At 33.9% G+C, this 21,866-nt stretch overlaps 3 protein-coding genes across 4 annotated transcripts; 2 read left to right on the forward strand and 1 right to left on the reverse strand.

Moving 5' to 3' along the window:
* Nucleotides 1-2,995: 2,995 nt before the first annotated feature.
* Nucleotides 2,996-8,613, reverse strand: LOC116032642 (receptor-like protein 4). Its single transcript, XM_031275309.1, has 9 exons — nucleotides 8,385-8,613; nucleotides 6,766-7,824; nucleotides 6,349-6,496; nucleotides 5,324-5,395; nucleotides 4,752-4,823; nucleotides 4,520-4,591; nucleotides 4,369-4,446; nucleotides 3,529-3,710; nucleotides 2,996-3,400 (listed from the first exon to the last, which is right to left on the reverse strand). Exons 1-9 carry the CDS (start codon nucleotides 8,473-8,475, stop codon nucleotides 3,270-3,272), a joined length of 1,905 nt encoding a protein of 634 aa, XP_031131169.1. The 5' UTR covers nucleotides 8,476-8,613; the 3' UTR covers nucleotides 2,996-3,269.
* A 5,054-nt stretch (nucleotides 8,614-13,667) lies between these two features.
* Nucleotides 13,668-14,891, forward strand: LOC116031847 (dormancy-associated protein 1-like). The gene is made up of 4 exons (XM_031274167.1): nucleotides 13,668-13,829; nucleotides 13,987-14,209; nucleotides 14,473-14,601; nucleotides 14,637-14,891. The coding sequence occupies exons 1-3, from the start codon at nucleotides 13,736-13,738 to the stop codon at nucleotides 14,507-14,509; spliced, it is 354 nt and encodes a 117-aa protein (XP_031130027.1). The 5' UTR covers nucleotides 13,668-13,735; the 3' UTR covers nucleotides 14,510-14,601; nucleotides 14,637-14,891.
* A 1,441-nt stretch (nucleotides 14,892-16,332) lies between these two features.
* LOC116031876 (mitochondrial arginine transporter BAC1) lies at nucleotides 16,333-20,617 on the forward strand. 2 transcript variants are annotated; one of them, XM_031274212.1, is made up of 8 exons: nucleotides 16,333-16,689; nucleotides 17,261-17,350; nucleotides 18,872-18,973; nucleotides 19,130-19,234; nucleotides 19,305-19,403; nucleotides 19,472-19,660; nucleotides 19,769-19,867; nucleotides 19,944-20,617. In XM_031274212.1, the coding sequence occupies exons 1-8, from the start codon at nucleotides 16,597-16,599 to the stop codon at nucleotides 20,076-20,078; spliced, it is 912 nt and encodes a 303-aa protein (XP_031130072.1). In that variant the 5' UTR covers nucleotides 16,333-16,596; the 3' UTR covers nucleotides 20,079-20,617. The 2 variants fall into 2 exon arrangements, with proteins under 2 accessions (XP_031130072.1, XP_031130073.1); XM_031274213.1 differs by having other exon boundaries at nucleotides 19,952-20,076.
* Nucleotides 20,618-21,866: the final 1,249 nt, after the last annotated feature.

The raw sequence follows: 21,866 nt of genomic DNA on the forward strand, positions 1-21,866 counted from the left end.
TATATGAATCAATGAATATAATACATGGTATTGTTTTCATAAGAAAAATATGGCTACCTTGCACGCAAAGTAAAATATTGACATGTGTTATCAAGCGTTTTGTTAAGGAATAATGATTGATTTCGTAATTCGTTATTGATTCATTGAATACTACTGTATTTTACTTCGATAGTAAAAGTTTTACTAGTCATTGTGTAGTTGGATTATTAACTATTTAATCAAATATATCAATTATGACATATCACATGAAGTATATTTTTAGCAGTAAAATAATATCATATTATTTTTTCTTAACACTACGTGAAGCATGATTTGTCTTCTATATGTAGGAGAGTGAAAAATTCGTTTAAAATTGGATTAACTGAATCGGAGATGTTCCATTAATTAGTTTATGAACAAACTTTTCAATTTGATTAAAAATATATTTAATGTATTTAAAATATTTAATTATTTATTAATTTGATTTTAAAATGTCATTAATTGTATTTTCAACTCTAATTGAATGCCTCAATTATATCAATTATATGTATATACTTTATAAAAATGTTATGTTTCCTCTTGATTTATCCATTAGTTAATTAATTAATTAAATGACCTTAAGGCTTAAACTAGCAAAAATGAAATTTACATTATATTTAAAAATAAAGATAACCAATCAATTTGTACTATGTAAAGTGGCAAATATTAATAGATAAAATCAAAATGATAATGTAGCATCACTCTACAACTTAAGCAAGATACTAATATCCTTTTTATATATTATTCTAAAATGGCATGTTTACTTGAAAATATGTTGACATAGCATATTTTCAGTTAAATATATCATTTTGGATTGAATTTCATGAATTTGTGTTGTTTAGGACCAAATTACATTTTTTTTTGAAAAGGAAATATTATTAATTTCAAATAATCAAATTTTCAATACAATAAGGAACAACATAAAATCAAATAGAAGGACTAGGCTATACACTAGAAGCTCTAGCTAATGCATGAGCAATCGTGCTCGTTGATCTGCGGACAAACTGAATAGACATCGATTCAAAGTGTCGTTGTAGTAATCAGCAATCTCCAAATAACTCAACTTGCATAAGAAAGATCTGGTAGATTGTACCATCCTTGATCTTCATACACACCAAGTGACAATCAGAATTAAGAGTTAAATTATTCCGATCCAACCTCTCTCAATAAACCAGGATAAAGCCTCCTTAATGGCGATCACTTCTACAAGGTGAGGGTCATTCATGCAACTAATAGGACAATTTCTCGCTACTAGAAAAATACCATTGCTAGAAAATACTATCACTCCAAAGTAAGCCTCACCCACATAAGCCTTTAGCCTCATCGGTTGCAGGGACCAAATTACGTTTTATTTAAATTCGGTGACCTAATTGTAAATTAATTTCGTGTGTAATTGAGTGACTTGTTTCATCCTTAATTCTTAAATAAATTTTAAAAAAAAAAAGAAAAAAAAAGTGAAATGCTTGAAAGTTGAGTAAATGGGGGTGGTAAACGTTGGGCCCACAAAGGGTGATGAGTGAATGAGGCGAAGAATTTGACAAAAAGGAAAGGAGTTAACGGCGCGGATAAGACGGAAATAATGATTAAGAGAATGCTGCGCCCTAATTGGACGACTGTCAGCTGCTAATGCTAAAGGCACCACCAAAGCGTTCAAAGCCGTCACCAACAGCGCCGTGACCCTGTCCGCACGACACCTTAAAGTAACAACAACAACTAACATCCCCTTCACGTTACATATACACACTATCATTAAAATAATATTTTTTAGATATTATTACTCTAATATCTTGTATTCAATTTATTCCCACATTTCTTTCAAAAAAAAAAAAAATTATTCCCACATAATTTTTCTCTTTCTCAAAAAAAGTTTTAACTTACAATTTTTAACATAAAATACTATTTTTGCGTTTACATTAGTTGTTTATTTATCAAGTACTCTAATCTTTACGGAATTTTTGTATATAAATTATACAGAAAATATACCTCTTCGTACCAATCTAAGGTAGAATTTAAGTTATTTTTCACTTTTAGTCCCATGAGTATGGATCATTTACACTTTTGATCTTCAACTATTAAAATTTTTAAATGTGATCTCACTACTTTTTAATTCTTTACCGCATTTGGTCTCCTACTTTTAAAATTTTTAGATTAGATTTGAATGGACTAAATGTGACAATGATTTTATGATACCAATTTTAGACATTTTAATAGTTTAAGACTAAATGTGGTAAGGATTTAAAAATTGTAAGACCAAATCTAAAAAATTTAATAGTCAAAGACTAGTAACGATTTAAAAATTATGAGATCAAATCTAAAAATTTTAATAATTAAGAATTAAATGTAAAATTCTGAAAATAATTACATAATGGTGAGATCAAAAGTGAAAATAATTCGATAGAGTTTTTATTTATTTTTTTATTTAGTTCTCCGTATTATCTCTTTTCTTTTCGAAAAGAAAAGACACGCTTCCCGTCAATGCCGTGGCTCCTTTTCTATGACATCTTTTCCGACGCGTAATAATGTAGGTCCCACCCTTTGTTGGTTCTTCCAACCTGCTATTCCGGCACCGAATTTGTCTTTTATGGGATCATTACATGCATTTACAGCTTTTTTTGTTTTCTTTTCCAATAAAATTAATTTCCTGGCGATATATACACTACATCAAGAAACAATAATTAAAAAAAAAATTGAAATATCATTTTTTTTAATCACTAAATTTTCAAGGCTTTTAATGAAATTTTAACATCCAAACAAGAACAAAATTACCATTTCACCGTACTTGAGGAGTTAAATCTACACTACAGTTAATAAAAGAATTATTAAAAATGTCAATGTTTTTAAAAAATTTTATAAACATATTGATTTCATGTATATGTAGAATATTGTGTAATAAATTAAACTATTCGTAGTGTAAAAGGATTATTGTGGAATAATTCATGATTCATCAGCATCCTCAATCCGGAGCACTATAGCCATATAGGTTAAATAATGTTAATTTTCTATCATAAATAAAATAAAGCTTTGGTTGGTTACATTCTTCCAATGCAAAAGTGGCAATATACAACATTTCTTGCAGTGTCAAATGCAACGAGGCAGGAGGTCGCATCGTATTAAAAATTTTAACCTGTGGAAGTGTGCAGTGTTCTTGATATCACTGAATTTAATTGCATATTTTCCGAATATACAAATCGTCCATCGACAAAAATGGGCACTTTCTGTGAACTGCATCTGGGATTTCAGAGCTAATTTGATCAGGTTAGCAGGGGAGGTCCATTTTCTGCAGCTGTTCGAGTGTTTTGACTGTTTTCGTGACCATGATGTCTTGCCATTTGCACATCGCGAGAAAAATGGGTTCTTGCCTTTGCGTAAGGAGCATCTCGTGCTGAGTAAAAGACGAAAGAACAGTTAAGACAACTTTATCAGAGGAGAAACCATGAAGATTGAAGGATAGTTTGGTGAAAAGATCATCGTCAATTGTGTGTGAAGCTTGAATGAATTAATGTCCTTTACCTGCAATTCTTTGAGCCCGAAGAATGTTTTGCCTTCTTTTCCACCAACATGTCAAGCATGTTGCGACAAGCAAAAGTGCCACGAGAACTCCAAATCCAATCCCGACTTTGGCACCAACAGAAAGGTGAGGCCCACATGTTCTCAATCCAGGAATTCCGCAGAGGCCTGCATTATCAGTAAAGCTGCAAACATCCCTAGTTAGTATTTACAATACAGAAAGTATAGATAGAAGATTAGGTGCATGCACAATATGCAATGATTTCAGACTCCATTATCCTACTAGCACAGGAATAAAAAATAAAAAAAGCTCTATGACATAGTTTTGAACTTGTATGGGAATTTCAAAAATGCTTAGTCTAGCTCATCATGTCAATTGATGGGAAGTTGTATCCCAGGGTTGGTATTCTTCCCTAAGGAGATTGCCAAGATTGAGAACAAGTTCTCCAATCAAGAGGCCAGAACTATAATTTGGGAACCATGCCAAGTTTCTTAAGACAAGAAAACAAAATTATAATATTGGTCATTCATCTGCTAGATAGCAAAGACATCTGCAAACGCTTTTCGAGTAAATGTCAAAGCTGCATATTCCATTGTACTAATCATCTTAAATCAAACAAGAATCAGATAGGCAGAAAAACCTATGCTAAATTATATATGTAGAAAGTGTGCTAAACACCTCATTCTGGACTTTGATAGTTTGATTCATGTGTAAGAAACTCTTTGGAAGGAACATATCTGAGTGACATCACACAACTGCATAACCTAAATCTCTTAAGAATATTTCAAAACCCTTTGACAAATGCCAATCCAAATTATACAATGAAAAATAACAAACCGTACTTGAAACTAGCTCTATGCAAGAGTCTTCCGCCCAACGCAACGGGAACTCTTCCAGAGAGGGAGTTGCCATTGAGATTTCTGTAACATGACTCAAGAGATTAGAGCTCAGTTCTATATATACTCATTACCTCAGATGTTTAAAGTATCTTACAATATTCGTAATGAGGTCAATTGTCCGAGGCTTTCAGGAATAGATCCATTGAAAAAATTGTACGAAAGATCCCTGCCATTCAAATATTGCATTATGAATCACCAAGCCAGCATTTCAAAGTCAAGAGAACCGGAGAAGAGTGAAGCCTCCTCGTTTTATGTATTTTTCTCATACTTCGTTAGTTTGTTAATCATTGCATCATAAGAGTTATATGCCAAGGGGTTTAACTTACAGCTTTTCTAGGGTAGTCACCAGTCCAAGTGCTGAGGGAATAGGTCCTTTGATGCTGTTTCCACTCAGATTTCTGTAAATGTACAAGCACATAAGAGATGGGATTTTGCTAAATGACTCATCCAGTATACATGCTGGCTGACAGAGTAAAACTTTGAAACTTGTTGCCTTGGCATGCAGGGTTCTGTTAGCATTTGTTTCAGTTGCAAGAATAGGAAAAGGATGATGTCCCTAAAATAGTACAATATGCTGGGAGTGTGATGCACTAATGCTATTAATGCACCATTTAATACAATATCACACATCAATATATATAAACAAAATAGTGTGTACATGTTGCTCAAACTCAAATTAACTTTATATACACACACACTCACACCCCTAAGAACTAGGCATGAGAAAGCCCTTCCTTTATCTGGCCCAAAGGCCAGAACCAGCTCATATAATAATGATAAAAGCAGAACTGTAAGCATGAATGGGGTGTCTTTTATTCTTTAACAAAAATCATCAACCTTCAAAATGATCTATGTAATTATAGAAATACATATTCCAACTTTGTATCTGTTAACTTACATGCTTTGCAGATGACGCAAGTGGGAAATCTCATTTGGCAAAAACCCCCGCAAACCTTGGTTGTCCAGGCCACTGATTGCAGTTAAAATGTCACATGAGTGATTATGGTCATACAAGAAAAAGTAAAGGCATTTTTACATTATAATTAATGAATGTGACGCATGCATTTATTATACAATAAATAGAAAATATAGCAGTTAGCACGAAGTGATGCACATTTTTTAAGTAACTCAGAAGGTTAGCTGTGCAATGAAGCTTAGAAACTCAGATCTTCAAAACCAACACTAAACACAAAGTAACTCATCTATTAAATGACTACACAAGTCAATATTGTCTTAGGCTATAACACCTATAAGAACAAATGGAAGAGAACAGTCTAGTAATGTTATTCATTTTTGGAGACACTACTACATTAAGGTGGCGTTTGATTGTGGACTTTTGTACCTTACTATGGGATTTAATACCCATTACCATGTTTGTTTCTCTACTTTTGTTATCCTACTATTGGATTCAAATCCTTTAGTAATAATAAAACTCATTACCCCTCTCTTCCCACACTTTTGAATAATGCCACAATGGAATCAAAAATGAGGGGAAGAAAAAAATAAAAAGGTCATTATCTGTGCATTCAATATGCAACTGTATATATATGTACAGTTTTATATATTTATTTATTCTTATTTTAATTAATTATTTATTTATTTATTTTGATTCCAATTCCTATTTACAAACAAAGAGACTAATTCTACTTAAATCCATTATCATTATTCATTACCAAGTATTTGATTCCAATTACCATTCCGATTCCAATGTTTGAACCAAATGCCCCTAAGCATATAAATGTGAGATTTTTGTTTCTGTAAAGTTCTTCTATATGGACAGACAATATGCTCTATGTTCTCAAGGAAATAAAATCTCACTACTCACTGAAGAGTAATTCTTCTGTATGTGCATAGAAAAAATATTTGCATGATATATTTGGATATCAGAAAGTACTCAGTAAGAGCATAAGATCAAGGACATACAGGCCATCAATAACCCATTTATTAGAAGTTTTGTCATATAGGCAGTCTGTTCCACTCCATGGATGTTGCTGTGGAACACACGGATCACCATTCCATCCAATACGAAGTGGAAGTCCAAGTGCACCCTTAAGTGTCTGCAAGGCCATGACTAAAAGAAAAAAGGCAAGGAAAAACTGCAGTGTTCATTTACATCATCTAACTTTGAAGATTAAAAATTGTTGAAAATGTTTATGTGTGCATGAAAAGTAAAAGTCTCTGGAGGCACCAGAAGTCCCTTTGGCAATCAAGCATTAAGCTATTTTGCCTAGCACAATGCTATTATTAAGAAGTCTTAAACCTTCACAATACATTTTACCTCTTTTAGCATTGATCAGAAGCATAATGAGAATATGATTTGATTACTAAGTTTATTTTTACCTTCTTCTGGTACAGTTTTGGATTCAGCTACTAGAACCTCGAAAATCTCAATGGCATTGATTATGGCACTAGTTCCTTTGGTAGGGTGCAGCGTTATAGTTAAAGTCCTGCCATTGACAGCAACTGTCTTGTTCAGGACAAGAGCGCTGTTAATACCCCCAGCCATCTTCACAATGTCAACCCCTGGAAATACAACATCCCCATTTATCAGGATATCAAGCACTCTTTGCCCTTCTCCTGTAATCGATGAGTCAATTTCTGCAAAGTGCAACCAAATGGAGTAATTTTGATTGGGTTCCACATCCACTGAGTATGTTAAATCTGGCTGTTCATCAGTACTAACAATAGCTGATTTGTAGAGAGCTTCTGGATAAACATTAGGCCGAATAGAGGCCTGTTTGATACTTTTTTGCGTAGATATAGAGTTATCAGAACCTTGACCAAAAGTATGGATGGAAGTCCAGAATCGATCCCCACCCCAACGATCTCCATTGTAGTCAACATCAAATTTTGAATCCTTAGTACCACAGCTCAGTCTTTTATGAGTTCTAAGGATTGTTCCTTGACCATATCCAGTGCCAAAGTAGTATGCTCTATTATCTACTTGGAGAATTTCAATAGCCAGTATTGCAGGATCTCCATGACCAGTGCTGTGAAAGCATAGCGATGCAGTGCCATCTTCAAGAAATACAAGGGCTTCAACAAACGCTCCCTCATCATCATGAATGCTCCAACCAGATGGCAGAGTATAAATTAAGGTTCCTTCAACAGATACATCAAAAAGTGGTTCACTATCAAAACTAGGATCTTCCAACAACCCAAAATAAATCCTTACTGAATAGTGGCCATGTGGCACTCTCTTGATATTGTAGCAATTTTCTGGACCTTCCGATGAAGGGAAGTTCCGAAGTGTAGTAAGTGGAGGACTGATAAAAGTCGGACGGCTTCCATTAGTTGGTATCCCTCCAGTATATGCAAAATCTTTGTACCAAAGAGTATCTGTAGGTTTGGTATGAACATTCTCCCTAGCTCCACAACTAATCCGCATAACATACGGCCCTGCAGTTGACATAACACCATTATATAAGTAAAAATTTCAACTCAGATTCCAATATTCAAGTAAAGTTTCATTTCTCAGAGTTCCAGAAGCAACTGATATGAAGCCAGCAGACATAACAGCCAACATTCCGTCTAAAATGATTAAAGTTGCAACGGAAATTACTACGCATCTTCACACTTCTCTAAACTTAAGATTTTTTTATCAAAATAAAAACATTAGTATTTCAATTTCCATCTCCATCTCCACCCATCTTTTCTTCAGATCCAAACAACTGTTAACTCCTGGTCAAAGCACAACTATATATAACCTAATCTATCAACCTAAACATCAAATCAAGAGATAAAAGCAGCTCTAGAACTGCAATTCAACTTCCAGGAAGCCGAAAATTAGAGCAAAATATAGTACAACGGCGAAAACGGAAGGTTCGTTACCCCAACTGCATGTCCAGACTACTACAAATTACAAAACCACAGAGAATGACTGTAACCACTTAACCTATACAGAGTTACAGAAATATGTGAATGTAAATAGAGAGATAGAGAGAGAGAGAAGAGATTACCAGGGCTAGAGAAGGTGAGCTTGAAGGCGAAACAGAGAGCGAGGAAAATGGAGAGGAAACGAAGGCTGTGCATTTTGGACTTGAACTTCATCGGATTCTTTGCTTCAATTTCTCCTCATCCATTTTGTACGGTTGAATTCACCATTTTCCATTTCGTCTGGAGAATGTAGAGAGAGATAAAGGTTGAGGGATGGACAAGCCGGACGTGCTGTGCAGCTAATTCTGCAACTATACAGTAGTTTGTAGTTGTATATTATATTACTGTTGCAAAAATATTTTTCTTTTCCTTTTTATATTTTAAAGGCAGTTATTCCCTATTGTGTAATAATTATTACGTAATACACATCCCACTAATTTAGGATAATGTTGGGTTTGATCAGCCAATCCACAATACCTTATGAATAGAAATGGTTTTATTGCATTTAAATCCCACTATTTTAGGATTGAGCCTTTACCAAATTTGGTTCATTATCCATTAAGTTGGTCAGCACTAACTAAATAGTTTGGTAATCAGAAGATTCTAAATTTGACTATTAGTGAGGATTGTCTACTAAAATATTTAGTTTGAAGCGTTAACTTTGTAACTATGACTTTGTAACTTTGTAACTATGTTGATTTGCCTCCTTATGGTCATTTAGCAGGCTAGTATTATAAAGTAATCTTCACTCCGAGTACAGATTCGAATAACGGTTACAAAATTTTCTGTAATATAATAGTTTTAACCAAATTTAGTTAGAAAGGTTATTCTCATTAGTTGGATTTTGTCTCTCTTTTTTTTAGTACTACTGACTCTATTATAATGCATTGTTTTTTCATAATTACTTTCTTAATTTATTAAAGCACAAATAGTCAATATCGCCTAGCAACTTGGTGTTATTAGACCACAATGTCATTGGCTAGATTTTGTCTTTTTAAATGGTAGTGTTGATTTATTTTATCATTTGATTATTATAGATAACCAAATACCACCCTCAATTATTTCAAAAAAATTACTTTGATCATTCTGCTAATGATTTTAAAAAGCGGAATATTGTATTCTTCTTATTGTGTATCCTTTCTTTACATAACAATATTTGATTGGTTTATTTTATTTTTGATTATTAATTTTTTTTATAAAAAAAAACAATGTTTGATGTGATTCTTCAATTCACAATTACTAACGAATAAAAATGATTTTATTGACACATTACAATTAGGAAATCAAGAGGGGAAATAGTATTATTCTTTTTTTTTTTAAATCACTAATACTAGAAAAGCATGCACATAAACCTCATTTTATTTGTGAGTTTACTGATCACTTCATGAGTTACTTAAATAAATAAATAATAAAAATTAGAAAAATTTGCGGGTCCAGGGAGTAAGCGTGCACATGCGTCACACCGGGGCCGCTAATCATTCATCATTTTCATCAATAATATTCATTGATGCCTACCCTATTAAGCTTTCAAAGCTCATCTCAACCACTTTCCCCCATGCACTATTAAATATTCATTTATTCTAGCTAACCACCCGACAAAAGCAATGGTGCAAAGGGAAACATCCAACGGTGAGGATGGAATAGTGAAACGGAGAATGGCGTGCTTTGGAGAATAAAAGTAGTACAAATTAATTTGGTATTTTGTGATAAGTTCATTGTTAAGTTAAGTATACTTTAAGTATGATATGTTTTTATTCATGAACTTTATTTTAGTTATACTTATGAGGTAATGCATAGATATAACTTCATTAAATAAAAAAAAAGTAAAAAATTTGTATAAACTTATTCAATTCTAAAGTTTTAATTTTATCCAACACTCTGAAAACTAATTTGTCTTTAGTTGAGAAGGACATCACGCCATTTTATTACATACAAATGGTTTCGACCTTCCGATATTGTGCTTAAGCAACTCAAGTCATGTTCTTTAAGTCAATGCTTTTGGTAACATTAAACAAAACTTTCATTAAAAAAATATTATAAATAATGAAATGGTTATTAGTGATAATAAATAATAAAATAGTTAATGAGAAAGTCAATTCTTCACTCTAAAGTCTTAAGTGGTTTGACTTTGACTTTGAAGCGAAGTTCCGGACCGTTGATAGAGGAGACTTTTTACTCACTTGTAATTGCATCAAACTTCCAATCCGCCGGAAATTAGTGCGCCATCAAAGCCTCCAGTTCCGGATACGGGCCGGACTCTTTGAAGTTAATGGGCGATTAACGGTGTGACCCATATTCTTTTTGGTCCATAAGTGCTTGAAGGGCCCCCTTGGGTGAAGGCTACTGCCATCTCCGTGAACCCAAAAAAGCCTGGCCTTCAAAATTTTAGTTTCTTTATTTTATTTAATTATTATTTATCAGTTCTTAAAGAATGGGTATTTATTATTTATTTTTATTTTTATCTTTTGAAATACATAAAAATTTAAGTGATAGTAAACTAATACGGAGTATAAATTAATGTTAATGTGCCTTACAACTGACCAATTTAACTTTAGGATAGTTGGGTCAAAATAAATATAGACAAATGTTATCGTAAGAATGGAAGTAAAATGGGTTATGGAGGTTTGATTCGTAATGACTTAAGTTATAAGATTACGAGGTTTATGTATACTATTACTAAGACTCTATCAGCTGTGAGAATGGGGTTGTAGATGGTTGTTAGATCATTCACTATATAAACAACAATAAACTTTGAGAGGGAACACACAAAAGAACTTGAATATATCTTCATTTTCTTGTGGTTCTTTTACGTCTTTTCTATCATAAGCTCTGTCTAAGCACTGAGTCAGGTTCATCTACGCCTAACAGATGCAAAGTTAGTCGTAGAAAGTGTTACCCGTTGAGAGCGTACCGGAAATTTCATATTGCACCGTCTCCGACAACAATGCTTTTAAGACAGTGTTATTATAAGTTTATAACAATGCGCATACTCGTTTTCACCCTCAACTTGCTTGTTCTCTTTTATAGAAAAGTTGTCAGTATCTATTGACGTTACTAGTATTTTCCCAACTGTTTGGTCTATCCTTAACCTTAAGAACCTATAGGTCGCGCAGGAAAAACGTTGTTAATATGCCATTTTGGGGTAATGACTCGTTTTTATGTTAAATGTATAATAGATGGTGATGTACTAAATACTAAGGTATACGGTTAGAAATGTGGTCCTTAGCTTTGTGAATCTTAAACTAGGTGAATCTAACTACTCAACTGGACAGTGATAAGATCGGGATCGAAAGTGGATATGGTGTGGTTGAAAGTGTTTGAGGTGGCCCAAGGTCCAAAAGTCCCCCATCCTGACAATTAATGCACCTTTTATAGGTGAGACGGAGTGAACATGCCGGGTTACCGCCATATCTTACACGTGTTGGATGTAATAAGTTAGACTGTTACAAATCATCAGGCAATGCAAAGTGTTTAGGTGATACTAAAAAAGTGATGCAATATGATATGACTAATTGTTCTGTCCGGAGAGTACCTTTGGGGTAATTGTGGAGGAAAAAGCTCAATGACTCATCATGTTAATGGGCTTCCCAGTTGGGTTCGGTCATGAATGATTGGTACGATATAAGTTGAAGTGGAGTCTATTAGGCGCTTATTCATATTGGGAACTTTGGTAGGTGGATGAGGTTAGCGGGGGCCGGATATATATGGTCGATTCTGACTAATATCATACGGATACGCCTGGTCGTGCTCAGAAATTCCTTATCATATGATTAGTCGGGTTAGATAATTAATTATCTCGTATGGATCGGAGTATTTTTGAAAGCTTGTAAATGACTTATTGAATAATTATCCTTGAGAACTCCAAGTTATACACGTGTACACAAAATATTGTGAGGTTACTAATCATCTCGTTGATCTTTTGTATTCAATGATGCATGATGCTGGAAGGTATAGATTGAATCCATTTATGCGTACATGAAGACTAAGATTTAATCGGTGAGCTGATTGCATGACTTGCAATTTACCTCCGTAGTGACTATAGGAACGAGATATTGTGGGCTTAGAATTATTCTAGTGAAGCTAAGTTTAAGAAAGAAAAATAGTGCATCCAAGAAATGCAAGTCTTTGTAGAGAAATCATCATAAGATCAAAAAAAATCACATCATGGTGAATCATGCACCTTTTTCCATGGAATTGGATCCCAAATCAAACTTAAATTAACTGTAGACTCCATCATGCATGGACCCCACGTTTTCTACTAAAGAACAGGACACAGTTCATTAAAATTTATTACACCTGGACAGCCATCCTCACTCAGAGGGATTATTGTCTACTCTACCGGGTCCCACTTTTGCCACTACTCTCATCCTTATCCACAAAACGATTTTTATATTTTTCACTTATTACTTTCTAATTTGGTTAAAAAATAAACAATCTTCCTAATTTCGTTATATTAATATGTTTCATTTTAAAAAGAAAAATTCAAAACTGGGAAGTTTTTGCAACTGAATTTGCAAGATACTAGGAAACATTTTAGCTCTAATCTTAGTATTTATTTGAGGATTAGCATTTTGTTATCCTCACAATCTACACAACACAAAGAACAAATACAGAAGAAAAAAAGGGAACAAAAATGGCAGATTGCTGGGATGATGTGATGGCTGGACCCCACCCTGGCGTTGGCAAGCTTAAGAACCTTACCATCAAAGTTGGTAACGTTCTTGCACCCAAATTCTTGTTTGTATGTATCAAATCTTAATTTATATATCCAATCTAGGGTTATTTTTAATGTATATTTTGACGGGAGAATGAGAGAAGAAAAACATAAGAAATGTCTTGCGAGACTAACTCAAGTGATAAATTGTATAGTTTAACGTTGGGGTTTGATTTTTATCAACAATATTGATCTTTGAGTTAGGATTTAGGATTTTACATGTTAAAATTTGGGTCATTAAGCTTCTTAAATTGAAGATATGACTCCTTAAGTTGACTGAAAATGGATCTTTTATAGCCAAAGTTAATTACATAGACGAGACTGATTGAAAAGCTATTTGGTCAATCATAATTTACTTCTTTCAGTGACTCTTTGACAAATAATTAAATTAATAGCGAGTTGTTGCGATGTATAACCAATTATTATTGATTATGAAATTAAATGAGTTATTTCAATATTTTTTTTTTAGTAAGGTAGTACAAATTAAGTTGAGATTTTTTGTTAATCATACTAGCAAGGAGTTTTGTTGTGTATAGAAAAAGTTAACCATGGTAAAGACTGTGGAGAGATCTTTCCAAATTAAAAGTCGAAAGGCTCTATATATCACAAGGGCAAGTAAAAGAAGTTTGGCACTTTAGCCGCCATCATATAGCTAGGGAGGAAACACAGAAGGCTGCAGGGGTAAAAAGAAGGAAGGCAAATTAAACATTGTTGTTAAAGATGGTTTTGATTGATAGGAGTTGGGATGATGTTCGTAGACATGTAGATCAAGGTTTTGACAAGCTTCGCGCGCAGACAGTTACTGTCAAAACAAGTATTCTTAACTTCTCCGATCATCATGCATACATTCATCTCAAAGATGTTGTGATCTAGTGGTTTGATTTCAGAGTTTTAAGCTAGAGGACTTGCTTGTTTTTGTTTTTAATTAGTTGTTAATGTTTGGTTGGTTGTGTTGTGTTTTTTGCGATTAGATTCTGGGGTTGGAGAAGGATCCAGCAAGTTCCAGAGATCGTTGTCGATGCCGGTCAGCCCTGTAGGTCCGATGACCCCAACCACTCCGTCGCCCACGGGGGCGCGTAAAGATAACGTGTGGAGGAGTGTTTTCAACCCCGGCAGCAACCTCGCCACCAAGAACATCGGCGCCCAGGTTTTCGACAAGCCTAAGAATACCAACTCTCCTACTGTTTATGACTGGTGGGTCATGAATTTTTCTTTTTTCGTGTGTACTGATTAAATCTCACTTTATGATTCTAATAGACAAAAGAATCACAATAAATCAGTTTAGATTATTTATAGCAAATTGGCTTAAAAGAAGGCCAATAGCCTGTCTACTCTGGTGAGAAGACAGAACTTATAAATTTATGGTTTAAAGTCAGAAATCTGACAGTAATTTTTCTTAAATCTTAATTACTCCAATATTTTAGATTAGATGTAATTAACCTAAGCTATATATGCAGGCTATACAGTGGTGAAACAAGATCCAAGCACCGTTAAACATCGGAGGGGTTGATTTCGTGCCATTCGCCGACAAGAAGCGTGTAAATAGGGTGTCTTACGTGTTTGGGTCCGTCGTCAGTTGCTTTGTCGGCGGTTAAATTTTCCGGTTAAGAAGCGTAGCTATGGCGTAATTATCTTTAATTAAGAATATTAGTTAGTTACGGCTATGCATGCTTCCTGTTTAATTTTGGTTTTTGTTTTTGGTATGGGTTTGTTGTAATTAAGGTTTTGTCGTCATGACCTAACTCCTCCGGTGATGCACAATCAGTTTATGAATCTGTGTGCGCCGAATCAGTCGGAGATTCCGAGCCACTGCTCTCTAATAAATTAGAATACTAGGGGTGATAATAATAATAATAATAATGATTATGAATAATAATAGTGAAGTGCTTATGTGTTGATGCTGTTGTGTTGTCGATTTCAACCTTATCTCAACTTGGCAGATCAACAATTTATACAGTTGGCAATTGCGCCATCTGATAGTGATAACTGATATTTTTATTTTTTTGTTATTAAGATTACTCTTTAATTAATACTAATCGAAATTTCTTTATGTAGGGAGTATATGTTGCCTGTAAATAATCAAGGATGATAATGATTTGGATCAAGTTGTTAACCGATTGATAAAGGGTTTATAAGAGTGTTTGAATTCTTTTAGAAAAAAAAAATGACATCGTAGATAGAGACAATAACAAGAACGTTCTCTGACACGTATCGGTCAATAATTTCTCTTATACAATACTATCAAGCAATCCTAAGAAAAAAAAAAAGAAAAGAATGATCTGCTAAGGTTTACCATGTGCTCCATGATAATTTTAAATTTGATCATTTTCACCTAAAATTAAAGTACAAGAGACTACTTGCTCATCATCTTCTATAGCACAGCTATAACTTAACCGCACATAAAGCATGTAGATGGTAATGTTCACTTAAAATATTTGTAAATTTACAGAGATAAAAAATTCGTAATCATAAATTGTAAAAAATTATACAATATAAACATGTAATACCTAATCACATGTCATATATATACACTATATATTTATGATACTATATCTTTATTTATATCATTAACAAAATATATAGAGTAATTTCATTAAATATATAGTAGTATCATATTTGACACTAAAAAAAATTCATATAAATTTTATAAATAAATATTGTTAAGAGCATAACCACCCACAATGATAAATTTGAAGTTTCTCATGCTTATTAGATGATATGAAAGAAAGAAAGAGGACATATGTGATTTTGCAAGAAAATAGTTATTTTTGTGAGCCCTAAAAAAGATACTGGCAAGTTGGTGCGTGTCTTGTGTATGCACTAGCAATGCGTTTAATTTTTCTTTTATGTTTTTTTTTTCTTCTCCTCATCTCTTTTTGTCACTTGACAAAAAAAATAACAAAGATTTTATATTATTGTGGATGCTCTAATATCTTATAAATTTATTACAAAAATTAATAAAAACTATTGAGTTAGAAAAAACACTATTTACAAGTAGATAAGAAATGTAATTATTAAAATGCTCTTATATATTTTTTTTAAAAAAAAAGCTCTTATATTGACTACTTATGAACTTGTCACTCATTGACATGGATAGTTTTAATAGGCTGAGCTTTAAAATAAAAAATAAAAAGAATCAAATCAATTAATATAAAAAAAAAAAGAAAGACAAATTTGTGAATGGTAAATATAAAAATAAGTAGCATTTTCCATTTTGAAATTAGAGGTGCGGACTTGTGAAAAGGGTAAAACTATAGGTAGTAAAATGCAAAATTCCCTAAAATGGTAGTAAGAAAATGAAAATAAAGCGCGGATGATGGACTCAACGCCGTTAACTGCAGCCGCCCCCAGCATTCACCGGCGCTGTCAAAAGTGCCGCCGCCGTTCAAGCTCTTTGGTCTACTGAGCCAATAAACCCCTCCGATAGGAAAACCCTGCAAAATTGCACAGCAGGCTATACGATAAATCGATAATGACACCGCGATCCTCACCTCAAATCACACCATAACTTGTGTCTCTGTGTGTGTGTGAGAGAGAGAGAGCTGAAACTTGAGGAGAGAGAGAGAGAGAGACAGCGAGATATGGGGGAGAGTTCAGGGTACAAAGATTATGTGGCGGGAATGTTAGCCGGAGTTGCCACTGTGATTGTCGGCCACCCATTCGATACAGTAAAGGTATTTCGATCCGGTTCACTTTGATTTCTCCTCGTTATCATTCGATACGAGAACACGCATTTGCATTCGTTACTCATTCGTTATAATTCATATCAGTTTTCATTGCACAGGATAGCTAATCTAATTAATTATTGTTCGTACTATTTTGATCATGTGACATATAGCTTCACATAGCTCAAAGATAAAAGGACATTGTGAATTGACGAAGCAAAACCGAGCATTTGGACTGGTGTTCTTATGGTATTTTTAGGCCGGATGTAGGAAAGCTAGTAAAATGTATGTGCCTGGCATTTGTTGTGAATATGATGCAAATCAAGAGTATAAAAGGGTATTAGTAAATTTTGGTTTAAATGTTAACTATGAATCATCTCCATAAATCCATCTATGTTGGATACTAAATCAGTTCTACATTTTAAGAAAACATGGTTAAAGTCTTAAGATACACTTATCAGGTCCTGATGTTAGACAGTTGTTTTTCCTTTTGAGTATCCCTGCACTGTTTTGAATTAATGAACTGAGGTCCTAGAATTAATGAAAAATCTGTTCGAATGTTGCAATTCGTATTTGCCAGGTAAAACTCCAAAAACACAACACTTCTGCAGATGGTATAAAGTACAAGAATGGATTGCATTGTGCTGCTAGGATATTGAAGGCTGAAGGAGTATGCTTCTAACTTTGTTTTGAGATCCAATTGTAAACTACTTTTTGGTGTTGGCAGATTCTCTTTGCATGATTTTTTTTAAAAAAAATCTTCTTATATATGCTTCCTTCATGTGCATTTTTCTATGAAGTGATCATGATAGAAATTTAGTACTCCATTGCAAGTTTTATGTAAACAGTATTGAACTTTAGCATGAATGTTCAGTTCTGCAGTGGGAGGAGTGTAAAAAACTTTGTGGTTCCTGATATCCGATGAAAATAGTTTTACTTGCATATGACTTGGAGGTTTACAAGATTAGTAATCTGTGTTTAGAATGTAATTCACTTATCTAGAGGGAAGAGTCATAAAGGGCCAAGAGTTAGCATAGTCCGTATATACTCTATATGTGTGTACAACCACACTAGATGGTAAGGAGAAAACAAGAATGATGAAATCAATAATCTTTCTCCCCTTTTCCTACTTTTGTTCTTCTACGCTACTAACAATCTCCATGGGCTTAGAGGAAAGAGGGAGTGACTTTTTCATGGTAAACATTAGCTGGATTTCTAGAACCCTATAAAGTAAATAGAAAAAATTTACTCAGTTTGGTCAATTTTACTAATTTTTGAATTATGTTTTGGCAATGGTAAATTTAGTTTTATAAGTTATAAGATATGCATTAAGAAACATGTGAAAAGTACCACTTTTCTCCTTAATTGGAATCTTAAATTTTTTAAAACATATATTTGAAAAAGTGGATCAAAGATAAGTTAGTTGCTACTAGGGAGTGGAAAGGGCCAATAAAAATAGGATGAAGGCAGTACTGATTTGTCTGAGGTCCTCAATGATGCTGCCCTCAGCTAATGTGAGAACAAGTCATGGCAGATTTTGATGCAAGTGGAACTTCTTGAAGAAAATAATTATAATGCTTGCAGGAGGAATTCCAAATTCGTAATGGTCTTGTGAACTCCTACAAATTATGAGAACTAAGGAAGGTCTGTTGAGTTAACTAGCATGATTTAGAGTGTGTTCCAGAAAGATAAATTTGGAATACACTGCGATTGACACTTATTAGGAGTACAAGTAGATCCTGCAGAAAACACCTTTTGGCCAAAAAAAAGGGAAAAAATAATGAAGGACCAGAATTACTATTTTGCAAGGCAGGAAGCTAGTAGAATGGATAGGCACAGTGCTACTGGTTTCATCTTCTGAGTACTTTCTGAATAATAATGAGTCTGCTATCTGTCATGAAAAATTTGTGTACTTGCTCATAGGAATTCATGTTATCATTAGTATACATATTTAGTTGATTTTTCATAATCTTTATCATTTTCTCCTCCAATGGAAAGAGTATTTCTATCCTTCTTGAACTTTCTCTGTTGGTTCTTATTATCTATTGCCTTTCAAGTTAAATTGGTACATGTGGGCTGTGGCTTTTAGTTGTTCTTCTTCTCCCCAAAGGTTTTTTTCCCCCTCCTTTTTGTCCTTTTGTTGGTTGGTTGGAGGGCCTCGAGGCACTAGCTGACAATTACTTTTTCACAGGTGAAAGGGCTCTACCGAGGAGCAACCTCGTCTTTTGTTGGGATGGCTTTTGAAAGTTCACTTGCTTTTGGCATTTATTCACAAACAAAAAGGTTCCTTCAGGTTTGTTCTATTCTTATCATTTGGATAACCTAAATGCTATTTGTTTCAAAGATCGTCTCTGCGAAAGGTTTCTTCAATTTAGCTACTTTTTTGCCTATGTTTCTTGCATCAAACTGCTTTGAATGCCAGATAAACCTTTTCCCTTTGCTCTTGAAGGGAGGACTTGAAGGTGGTAAGCCACAGCCTCATGTAATAATTCCATCGGCAGCTTTAGCTGGAAGTATAATCAGCTTTATATTGTGCCCCTCAGAACTGGTTAAGGTAAGTCATATGCATGGGTTCTTGCCATCATCTTGCTGCAGTGCCATTCTATTGAAGTTATGTGCTCCAGTGTAGGATACAAGTTCAGGGCACAGATTCTCTCTTACTGAACTCCACCAGATACAGTGGTCCTCTTGATTGTGCCATTAAAACAGTAAAAACAGGAGGGGTAAGAAAACTCTGCTCAAGGCTATTTTGCTATCTGATTTAGTTGAATCTAACAGAATAACTCCTCAGTTTACAGGCATTTTTCAAGGAGGCTTCACGACCTTGTTAAGAGAATCTGTAGGAAATGTTGTTTTTTTTAGTACATACGAATATGTACGTTATCAAATGCATCTGCAATTGAAAGGGGCTTCATCTGAGTCAAATCAATTGGTTGATGTGGGAGTTGGCATAATGAGTGGTGGCCTTGGTGGTATAGCGGTGTGTATCCTTTTGTTACTTAGTATTACATATTCAAATGCTCAACCTTTTTGTTTTGATGTGTGCCATATTGACTTAAATTTCTTCCTTTAACTTTGGGCTTTTCAGTATTGGTCTGCTGTTTTGCCATTGGATGTCGCAAAAACTATAATCCAAACCTCCCCTGATAAAAGCCATACAAGAAATCCTTTTCAGATTTTACAAAAGGTATTTATCCTAGTCTTTTCTGCTTTCATCTTGAGATAGTTTTAATACAAAATGCATGATTGGTTCTTTATGTTAGATTTACAGGCTATCCGGCCTTAGAGGATGCTATACAGGTTTAGGCCCTACTCTGGTTAGGGCTTTCCCTGCCAATGCTGCTGCCATAGTTACCTGGGAGCTATCTGCAAAGATCTTAGGGATCAAACGTGATTAAAACTGTTGCAAAATTGATTGCCTACTCTGTTAGGTATTTCTTCTGATGCCATTGGCTTAATGCTTTAGAGGCTGTCACCTAACACCTAAGTTTGTCACATGACAAGATTCGACATTGACATGGCCGGTCTCTATGGTTCAACTAATCTGACATGACATTTCACTTGATTCAAAATGCACATCACAGCAAAGGATCTTCCGAGAAAACTGAAAATTTGATCAATTCCACAGTATTGGCTGTTTTTTCTGCAAGAAATTTTAGCCTTTTGTCTTCAGAAGGTTGGAGAATCATTAGCATGACATTGTGTTTGTTAAGCATGCTTTTTTGAGTCCTGGATGATAGTCAAAAGGCTTGCAATACACAAGAACTTGATATGTTCTTTTGAAACTAATGTTATAATCAGTGATTTTGTCTGGAATGGTTCTTGCATGATGGCTGTTCATTGCAATTTCAAAGAAGACAGACAATTCTTGTATCTTGTTACATGGTGATGGAAAACATTGATTCTTAATACAGCTAAACTCATGATTGATGATGCACTTGATTTTTGGTTAATGCTATTTTTTATTTATGTATACACTGCATGAATCTGGAGATAAATTGTGTGATTACAAACTCTGATATAGGTTAAGTTGTAAACAGTTGTCATATAAATATTGTATGTAAAAGTGATTTTTTGAAAATACTGAATTTTACATGGCATAGACTTCAGACAGAAATCATTGTAGCTTCCTCTTTTTAAGGGTACTTGAGAATTGACCACAGTTCTCTGTGTGTTTGTTTTGCAGTAGATAGAAATTTATATTCCATATTCAAACTTTTGCTATGTTATATTTGACGATTTTAATGATGATCATGAATGTGCATAAAGTTTTCAGAAAATACTTACATAGGTTGATGGAAAAAAAATGGTTGCTTAAGCTCTGGAGTATCTGTTAAGTTTGCTTCTTGAAGAATGTCGGAAATATGCTAAAAAATGGAGCAAGAAAGGGAAGGTAATCTCTTACATCTGTCAAAAAAAATTTCTTTTCTATGACTTAACATCTAGGAATGCAACATTTTTGAGGTTTTATACTAAATCTTTGAAGCACCAAATTGAGTTTAAATAGATGTTCAATATAGTTCCAACTATTCTCTCTAAACCATTTTTCTGAATTAGTAGCTTTCCAGTGTTCTGTGGTCTTTGTTGGAAATAGGATAGGATTGTTATGTGAAATGCATGTGCAGCTATGGTGCTTGAAGCACTTTAAAATTTTTACCCTTCACTCAACTTTGTGGAACTTGTGGAATGGAAAGGCAAAAGGTATGAGTAAAAATTTCAAGGTTGTCCACTGATGCAGATTGCTTCGGGTACACAACTTTTGCTCTCATCTTTACCTTTTTCTGATTATTATTCATGGCTATTCTGTGGTTCATCTTGTAGTGCTTTTAAGTGATTAATGATAAATGATGACTCTATTGATGTTCAGTTGCATATCTCTTAATTGGTACATGTTATACGTTAAAAGCTGGCTGTTATGGTTTATGTCATGGGCAGAAGTAGGAATAGGAGGAAGTGGTTTGCCAGTGCATTCTAATTGAATCAAATATAAATATAAATAAATAAATAAATAAATATATATATATATATATATATATATATATGATTCGTCTATCTTAGGATGATCAAAGACTGAAAATTAACGAAAAAGGGAAAAAATGCGGTGACATTTATGTAATTACGATTGTGCATTTGGAAATGCTTGACAGTGCATTCACAAATAACTGAAAGTGAATTTAGAAACTCTT

Source organism: Ipomoea triloba, chromosome 10, assembly GCF_003576645.1.
Source record: "Ipomoea triloba cultivar NCNSP0323 chromosome 10, ASM357664v1".
Taxonomy (NCBI): domain Eukaryota; kingdom Viridiplantae; phylum Streptophyta; class Magnoliopsida; order Solanales; family Convolvulaceae; genus Ipomoea; species Ipomoea triloba.